The sequence below is a fragment of the Galeopterus variegatus genome, unplaced genomic scaffold, assembly GCF_000696425.1.
Source record: "Galeopterus variegatus unplaced genomic scaffold, G_variegatus-3.0.2 Scaffold2889, whole genome shotgun sequence".
NCBI lineage: Eukaryota > Metazoa > Chordata > Mammalia > Dermoptera > Cynocephalidae > Galeopterus > Galeopterus variegatus.
In genome coordinates this window covers 179,313-188,969 of record NW_007729000.1, presented here as the reverse complement: position 1 = coordinate 188,969, position 9,657 = coordinate 179,313, and the positions used below count along the sequence as shown (strand labels likewise).

At 53.0% G+C, this 9,657-nt stretch overlaps 1 protein-coding gene across 1 annotated transcript in view; it reads left to right on the top strand.

The window, feature by feature from the left end:
• FRMD8 (FERM domain containing 8) overlaps positions 1-9,657 on the top strand; it is a 22,901-nt gene that overhangs the window by 7,575 nt on the left and 5,669 nt on the right. Inside the window, exons 7-9 of the mRNA XM_008583340.1 lie at positions 1,908-2,132; positions 3,807-3,930; positions 4,856-4,999. Of these exons, the coding sequence (XP_008581562.1) occupies positions 1,908-2,132; positions 3,807-3,930; positions 4,856-4,999 (493 nt within the window). The remainder of the gene's footprint in view (positions 1-1,907; positions 2,133-3,806; positions 3,931-4,855; positions 5,000-9,657) is intronic.

Below are 9,657 nucleotides of genomic sequence, written 5' to 3'. Positions count from 1 at the left end.
CGGTCATCTTTTAAAAAAAAAAAAAAAAAAAAAACGGGAGAGTGTGGTGGTGCTGATAAAGATGACCGGTAAGGGGATCTTAACCCTTGGCTTGGTGTTGTCAGCACCACGCTCAGCCAGTGAGCCATGGGCCGGCCCTGGTGTCCTTGTTTTATGCAAGGGGAGACTGAGGCTCAGAGGACTCAAAGACTGAGAAATGCAGCTGCAGCTGGTCAGAATGGCCAGTGCACAGCCCACGTGATCACCGGGCTGCCTGAGCTGGGAACGCCAGTTATGGTTCTGCTGAGAGTCTTTCCTTCTTTGTATCGTGCGTGAGGATGTCCTGTTTTTCTGTGCTGATTGTAGGCTGGTGTTTTCACATCCGTGTCTGGCAGAACAAAGCAATGACAGTGTTAGGCCACTTGCACCAGTTTTTGGTTGTGAAAGTTCCACTGGTTCAGAAATCCCAACTGTCTCAACTTAGTGGCACAGATGTTGCTCTGAAACCCTGATGCCACAGTCGGCCTCCAGGCAGGGGGCCTGGTGTTGACTTTTCTCTTGGCTTCCCAACCTTTCCTTGGGCCTCTTACCTGTGCAATGGAGCTGCAGACCTGCACCCACCTCTGGGCCTTCCTTCTGTGCCCGGCCACCCTGGGTGTCAGCTGCCCCACACAAAATGGGGTCGGTGGCCCTCCTCCACAGTGCCCGGCACACCGTGGGTGCTCAGAGTGATGTGATTCCTTCCCTCCTGGGGGTGAAGACTGGGCCTGGTGACCCCCCAGGCCTGCCACCTCATAGGTGCTCCTGGAGTTATCTGGGCAGTCAAGTGGCAGCTGACCGGGTAGGGGGTGGGAGAGGCTGGGAAACAGGGCCAGGCCCATGTGGGGGCCCCTTGGTGCAGATGGCGATGCTGAGGCAGGACTGGCAGGGAAGGCAGGAGGGCGGGGCCAGGATTCAAGGGCGGGGCCAGGTTTCCTGGGCTGGCCATGCCAGGGTTGGGAGCAGCAGGACAGAGCAGGATAAGAGTGGTGGATTTGGATGGTGACCCTGGCTTGGGAAGCAGAGGGACAGCCCTGGGTCATCCTCATTGGTTTCCCACTCCATCCTGGGCTTGCACTGGTTTTAGGGTCAAGGTCACTGTCACCCAGGGCAGGTGGGGAACATTGAGAAAGGAAGGCAGGCGCCTCTTGCTGGCCGTACAGCTGGTTGTGGCAGAGCCAAACGTCTGGCTCCAGAGCCTGCCCTGTGGAGAGGAGCCGTGAGCTGAGCCCACCTCTGTTTGGTGCCTAGGTCTCCCCTCCTGGGCCCCTTACCCAGTCTCTGGCTTGGAAGTAGCTGGTGTATGGGCCGGCCCGGTGGCGCACTGGAGAGTGCGCCGCTTGGGAGCACGGCGGTGCTCCCGCCAAGGGTTCGGATCCCATGTGGAGACCGGTTCCCGCTCACTGGCTGAGCGCGGTGCGGGTGCGACACCGAGGGTTGCGATCCCGTTGCCGGTCCCTGGTACAGGCACGACACCGAGGGTTGTGATCCCATTACCGGTCAGTAAAAAAAAAGACAAAAAGGAAGTAGCTGGTGTGTGTCCTTCCTCCAGGCAGCCCTGCCCCCCTCCACCACCCTCTTTTCTTCAGGGGGAGAATTCCCCACCCCCACTCAATAGTCCCTAAACACTAAGCGGGGTTGTCCTGTGAGCCAGGTTGGCCAGGCTGCTGCTGGGATGGAGACTGTAGGGATCTCTCTGGTGTGGGTGTCCAGGGCAGGGGCCTCCAGCACCCCCATTGTGCAACGTAGGGCACTGGTGTGCTCTTCTGCCCTGCGTGTCACTGAGCTAGGCCACCTGCCTCCTGTGCTCCCCATGAGCATGGCACCCACACCCTGAGGACCCCCACACCTCTGGTCAGCCATCAGCACCTATCTTCCTTCTTCCACAGGGAGAAGCTGGACTCCTTCCTCCCTGCCCACCTCTGTAAGCGGGGCCACAGCTTCTTTGCTGCCCTCCGGGGCCGTGGGACCAAGGCTGGGACGGGTGAGCAGGGCCTGCTGGATGCCTACCGCCAGGTGAAGGAAGCAGTCAGCAGCGACAGTGGGCAGGAGGCCACCCTGGGCACCCACTACCGCGCCTACCTACTCAAGTGCCATGAGCTGCCCTTCTACGGGTGAGCAGCCACAGCCCCAGGGCTCCTCTACCCTCCCCTCGCAGCCAGCAGATTATTCTCCGTCCCTGCTGGTGCAGCTGCCAGAGAGCCCATCTCTGCTCCAGCTGAGCTCTGGCTTTTCCGTGAAGCGGCGCCTTGACATCAGCACCTCGGGCCCCTCCATCCCAAGCTGGACACCTCGGACGGGTCCTCTCCTCCCACCTGCCACGGTTGCTTGGTCCTTGACCTTGCTGTCCTTCGCTTCAGCCAGCTCTCTCACTTGGTCACCATCTAACAATGAGGTTACATACCCACCACGGGCTGGGTACTCACTAGGCAACTTGTTGAGCCAAAGACCCTGAGAGACCTGCCTAGAGAGACAAGAGCATCAGAGGGCGAGGACAGGCCATAGGCGGGCACAGGCAGCACCTGGGAGACAGAGGAGGGCATGACAGTGATCCAAAGTGGGAGGTGACTCAGCCTGTGGTGATAGCAGAAGAGATGAGACATCAGGCTCAATAGATGTCGTGAGGGTGGAGCGGACAGAATTTGCTAGATAGGTGTGAAGGAGAGGAGAGGAGGCAGAGGGGACTCCAAGTTTCTGTCCCAAGCAGCTGGCAGATGGGGTTGTCACCAGCTGGGATGGGGAGAGGTGATGGAGAGGAACAAGGGGAGGTCGGGAGCTTGGTTTGGACATATTGGTTTTGAGGTACTTGTTAGACACCCCAGCGGGGATTCCGCGTGGGCATTTGCTAGAATGCTAGAGCTAGGGAGAGAAGTCTGGGCTGAAGATGATGATTGGTGAGTCCTCAGCACATGGATGGTGTCTGAATCCAGAAGCCCCGAGATGTGGCCAAGGAAGCAAGTGTAGGCCAGGCCAGGAGGGAACCCCGGGTCTTCCGCACCTGGGAGGGGGCAGGGCGCTGCAGCTTTGAGGTCACGGTGGGCTTGTCTCACCTGGGCTGCAGCTGGTGGAGGTGGGAGTGGGCGGAGGAGGGTGGAGTCTGCGAGCCTGACCAGCTCTCTGAAGGAGTTTGGATGTGGAGTGTGCAGCATCGGAGCAGGAGTTGTGGGCGCAGTGGGGTGCAAGAGGTGAAGCGGCAGCACGTGTGCGCTGATGGGGTGGGTGATCTGGTCTAGAGGGGAAGGTTGATGGGGTGCTCTGGCATGGCCTGGGGAGGGGTGGGAGGGGGGTCAGCAGAGAGAAAAGGTGGCGGCTCTCCAGGGCCACTGCACACTTCCCATTTCCAGCCCTGAAGCCGCTCCCCAGGGCAGCCTCGCCGCCTCGTGCTTCCGGCAGGTCCTGCTGCTACAGGGTCTTTGCCCTGGACACTACGCAGCAGGGGTCTCATGGCCACCTCCTGCAGCCTCAACCCCAACCCCCAGCCCTGGAGGTTCCTTCCCCCTGAACGTAACTTGCACTGCCCCGTGCCTGGGTTCTCGCTCATCCCTCTGCCTGCGGTGCCCGCCCTTCTCTGTGCTGTCCAGGTCCTTCTCCCTCCTATTCAGCCTCCCATCCTGCGCAACCAGCCCAGATGCCACCGTCCCTCAGTTTCCCCCTCCGTGGGGCGGTTTCTTTTTAACCTTCAGTCACCCGAACAGCCTAAGCTTCTCAGGGCCAGGACAGGACCCAGGGCAGGCCCTCAAGCATTCTCGGGGCTGAAGAGCAGAGACTGACACCTGTCCCCTCCCCAGGTGTGCCTTCTTCCACGGCGAGGTCGACAAGCCCACCCAGGGCTTTTTGCACCGGGGCGGGCGCAAGCCAGTGGTCGTGGCCATCAGTCTGGAGGGCGTGCATGTCATTGACAGCAGGGAGAAGGTACCGCCTCTGGCTCCTCCAGGGTGGGACCGGGGAGGTCCTCTGTGGAGAGGAGGGGAGTAGGCGTCCTTGCCCAGGCCTTCCTGGTTCCCGTGGGCCTGTGGGTGGCCTGGGGGCAGGGTGGGAGGACTGTCTGGTTGGGACTCTGCCTCCCTTGATGTCCTCAGGGTTCCTTCTCATCCTGAGGGCTTCCCTAGGTCTGCTTTGGGTCAGCTTTTACACCCAGCGTGCTAGGCGGGGGTGGCTGGAGCAGGGGGAGGCTGCAGCTGAGATTTCCGCCTCCGTGTGGGGGGAGTCTGGCAGCGCCTGGCTGATGGCTGGAGAACAGCTCATGGTTTTCCAGAAAGACCCCACGACTGGGAGCGCTCCTGGGCTGACTGAGTCCTGCTGCTCCTGCATTGGGCAGTTGGCTATCTCAGCTGCTTGTCTGGAAGGCAGTGTTGGCAGTGGGGCCGCTTCTCTGTGTCTGGGCAGGAGGCCTCTCCTTTTTTTCCCCCCAATTTGTTAGTTTATCCCTTGGATTCAGCAAAAAAGAGCTCTCTCCTAATAGCAGAAGAGCTTGGCTGAATCCAGCCCCTCCTGGGCAACAGTGCCCAGGCACTCTGGGCCCAGTTTGGCCTCCTGCTGAGATGCTACCCAGCTTCTGTCATGGCACAGGTCCCCCCACATTCCTCCCCACGTGACTCTCCAGTGGTCAGGTGTTGTGGGATGAGGGTTTCAGCCTCTCTGAAACACAGCCCTGGGAAAGTCTGATGAAAGCTGGGGCTCCTCTCCGTAGAGAAACACACGAACAAATTTATACTTATTCTCAGAGAGGCAAACACCCTGGCCAAGTGTCCCCTGCTGGTGGCGCCAAGTGGGAGGGGGTGAGGAGCAGGCCTCTGCCCAAGGGGCCAAGCCATGCTCTGCATCTCCTGCTGGCCAGCATGTCCTGCTGGGCCTGCGCTTCCAGGAGCTGTCGTGGGACCACACCTCCCCTGAGGAGGAGGAGCCCGTCCTGTGGCTGGAGTTTGATGGGGACAGCGAGGGCACACCCATCAACAGGCTGCTCAAGATCTACTCCAAGCAGGTAGTGGTGGCATCGCCTGCTCCAGGGGCAGGGGGAGCTGGGCCCTGGTGACCAGGGGCCCCTGACTATTGGAGGCCGCAGGCTGGCTGGGAAGGGGTGCTGAGGGCCTGGGGGTGGGGTGCCTGAACTGCTGGCCTGGAGCAGCCCTGGCGAGTTCGGGAGGCCTGTCTGCAGATTCCGCACCAGGTGGTGGCAGCTGCTGCAGCTGGAGCAGCTGTTCGTCGTGGGCTTGCCCAGTGCTGCACACCCAGCCTGTGCCTGTCCTCCTGTCCTCAGGACCCCATGAAGTCGGTGCTGTCCTCATCCTGCTCTCAGAGCTGGAGCAGGTGTGGATGGGCGCAGGCCCTGGGGTGCTTCTGACTTATCCATTCGCTCAGCACCACGTCTTCCACCCTGACCTCCATTCCCCTGCCCCTTCCTCTCCTGCTGTAGTCACATCAGAGCCCTCCCTGAGACAATGGCCCTTTCAGTGACCTTTCCTTGCTTTTCTCTGGGCACGTGGACTCACTCCAGCAACTTTCATCTCCAGAAACACACATCCTGTCCTGCTGGCGTAGCTGGTTCTTAGACCCTCCGTCCCCACACTTCTGCTCCTTTTTGGTGCCCCTCCCCACCCCTGACCCCTCTGCAGCCACCTCACCCTGCACTCTGCTCCCACACTGCTCCAAGCTCCAGCGTCTTCTGCTTTGCCACACCAGTGGACAGATCTCTGTCCTCTCTCCCCATCTCAGCCTGGCCAAGCTTTCCTGGGGACTCCCCTCACTCTCCATGGGCTTCTCTCCCCATCTCCCTTTCTGGCCCTCCTCTTCCTGGCCTCTCCTCCTCTCCCTCCTGTACTAGTGTCTACAAGCTCTTCCTTCTCATGGCTTGGAATTGCCAGATGTCCCCATCTTTGTGCTCATGAGTTCATAATTTTTATGTCACTTGTCTAGACCTCTTTTTTTGGTTTGTTTGGATGGTTGTTTTTTTAGTTTTTTGGGTTTTTGGGGCAGCTGACCAGTATATAGACCTCTTGTTTTTTAAGTAAATGTTTTATTGAATTGTAATATACATAATAATTGTGCACGAAAGTGCACAAATCCTCAGCGTATATAACACAACAGATTTACCTAAAGTAAACAAACCTGTGTAACACCCTCCAGATCAAGAAACAGAACACTCCCAGGAGCCCCTGGAGCCCCCTCACAGTCATGCTCCCCACCAAGGGACCCACCACCCTGATGTCTGTCACCCTAGTCATTCTGCCCGGTTTTAAACCTCACGTAAATGGATTTTTCCAGTATGTGCTTTCCGTCTGGTTTCTTTTGCTCAGCATGGTGTTGGTGAGATTCATCCCGCTGCAAGTGGCCACGGCTAGTTCATTCACGTTGCTGTGTGGTATTCCAGTAGATGACTTTGCCACTGTTTATTGCTCCATTCTGGTGCTGATGGACAGTTGGCTGTCTGGGTTGGAACTGTTGCAAATGCTGCTGCTGGGATCGCTGTTGTGCATGTCTTCTGTGCACACAGATGGGTATACACCGAGCCGTGGGCTTGCTGGATCCCCACGTAGGCTTAGGCTCAGCGGTGGCGAGTCACTGCCGATTTCCCCAGGCAGCTGTTCCAGCTTGCACTCAGCCCGCAGTGTGACAGCGCTTGCTGCTCTGTCTCCTCTCCAGCGCTTGCTGTTGTCAGTCTGTTTCGTTTTACCCGTTCTCTAGGGTGAGCAGTGGTATATCTTTATGCTTTTTTCCCTTTATTTTTTATTTTTATTTTTTTTGTCTTTTTCGTGACCGGTAAGGGGATTGCAACCCTTGGTGTGGTGTCGCCCGCACCGCGCTCAGCCAGTGAGCGCACCGGCCAGTCCTATATAGGATCCAAACTCGCAGTGGGAGCGTCACTGCGCTCCCAGCGCCGCACTCTCCCGAGTGCGCCACGGGCCGGTTCATTCCCTTTATTTTTAAATCTACTTCATCAAGGTGTAATTTATAATAAAATGCACCCATTTAAGGGTGAGTTTTGACAAATTTATACACCCCATGACCACCACCATGGTCAAGCCATGCATCGGTTACTAGCTGTCCACATATTCACTTGTTTTTATTGACGTTATTTCCATCCCCCTAAAAGTCTCCTTATAATTTTCTTTTTTTTTTTCTTCTGGCTGGCCTGTGCAGGGGTCCAAACCCTCGGCCATGGTGTTATAGCACCACGTTCTAAACCAACTGAGCTAACCGGCCCACAGGCGTTATGTTTAGTTTGCATTCTCCTCCTGACGAACGAGTCGAGCACTTTTTTATGTGTTTATTTGCCATTTGGAGATCCTCTTTGATGAAGTACATGTTCAAGTCTTTTGCCAGTTTTTCTTTTGTATTGTCTTTTTTAAAAAATTGTTTTGTACATTTCTGATTTCAGACTCGTACATTCACCTGCTATTTGACATCTCCGCTTAACCATCCTAGAATTTTGGTTTTCCCAAATGTCATATAAATACATTTATCATGCGACTCCTACTATTTTACCCAGGAGGAGTGAAGGCGTGTGCTCCTACAAACCCTCGCATGCACATAGCTGCTTCATTTGTAGGAACCGAAAGGTTGGAAACAGCACAAAGGTCCACCATCTGGTGAACAGATAAATTAACTGTGGTCAACCCTATAGGGTTGTATAGTACATACAAGGATACTTCAAAAAGTTCATGAAAAGATTTGTATTATCTTTTAATTCTATTTTTCCATGAGCTTTTTGAAATATCTTAGAATAGTGTATGCTGCCTTTTGAGGCTGGCTTCTTCCACTATTAGCAGCTTCTGAGATTCATCTGAGTTGCTGGGGTCATCCGCCCGTTCCTTTTCGTCGTGGATGGTATTCTGCTGTGTGGACGTGCTGCAGTTTATATGCTCACCCATTGAAGTATATTTGGGTTATTTCCAGTTTTTAGCTTTTATGAACAAAGCTGTTCTAAACATTTGTGTGCAGGTTTTAATGTAGACGTATGTCTTCACTTGTATAAAAACCTAGGGGTGAAATTCATGGATTGTATGATGAACACATGATTAACTTTGTTAGAAACTGCCAAGCTGTTTTGCAGAGTGGCGGTACTGTCCTGCATTCCCACCAGCACAAGTCTCAGTTGCTCCACGTTCCTGTCAGCACTTGGCATTGTCAGTTTTTGTTTGTTTGCCATTCTAATAATGTATGGTAGGGATATGTCATTGTGGTTTTATTTGCATTTTCCTAATGACTGTTGGTGTTGATCATCTTTTCATGTGTTCATTAATTCTGTCTATGTGTCTTCTCTAGTGTCATGTCTGTTCACATCGTTTATCTATTTTTTTTAATCAGGTTATTTGTTTTCTTCATGAGTTGTGAGAGTTCATTATGTATCCTGCATAGCAGTCCTTTATCAGATGTTTTGCAATTATTTTCTTTCAGTCTGTGACTTGACTTTTTATTTTCTTAACAATGTCTTTTAGAGAGATATTTTTAATTTCAATGAAATCCATTTTATCAATTTTTTTTCTTTTATTGTTTGTGCTTTTTGTTTCCTAAGTAATTGTTCCCTAACTGGAGATCACAGAGATTTTCTCCTATGTTTTCTTCTAAAAGTTGTGTAAGTTTGGGCTGGTCCATGGCTCACTTGGGAGAGTGTGATGCTGATAACACCAGGGCCGTGGGTTGGGATCCCTATATAGGGATGGCCAGTTAGCTCACTTGGGAGAGCATGGTGCTGACAACACCAAGTCAAGGGTTAAGATCCTCTTACTGGTCATCTTTTTAAAAAAATAATAAATAAATAAAAGTTGTAGAAGTTTAAATTTATATCCATCTCAGGTTAGTCTTTTCGTTTGGCTTTTGACAGCTAGTATAAGGATCCAAACCCTTGGCCTTCGTGTTATGACACTGCACTCTAACCAACTGAGCTAACCATAGGTCTGACCCCAAGTTAGTTTTTCATGTAAGGTGTGATATATAGGTCAAGATTTTTTTCCGTGCTTACCGATGTCCAGTTTTTCTCATGTAATCTGTTAAAGAGACTATCCCTTCTCCATTGAATTGCATCTTTGTTGAAAATCAACTGGCCACATATGTGTGGATCTAGTTCTGTATTCTCTGTTCAAAGCCATTGATCTGTGTATTGTCTTTCACTAATAACCACGCTATATTGATTACTGAAGCTTTATAGAAATCTTGAAATCAGATAGTATGATTTCCAGATCTTTGTTCTTCCTTTTCAAAATTGTCTTGGCTATCCTAGTTCCTTTGCATTTCCATATTAATTTTGGAATCAGCTTGTTGATCTCTATCCCTCCCCCCACAAAAAAAAGCCACCTAGGATTTTGATTAAGATTGCATTGATTACTTTGGAGAGAATTGACATCTTAAGTCTTCAATCCACTTATTTTTATATATCCACTTATTTGTTGATTATTTTCATTAACATTTTACAGTTTTCGGGCCGGCCCATGGCTCACTTGGGAGAATGTGGTGCTGATAACACCGAGGCCCCGGGTTCGGATCCCTACATAGGGATGGCCGGTTAGCTCACTGGCTGAGCGTGGTGCTGACAACACCAAGTCAAGGGTTAAGATCCCCTTACCAGTCATCTTTAAAAAAAAAAAAAAAACATGGGCCGGCCCGGGGCTCACTTGAGAGAGAGTGGTCCTGATAACACCAAGG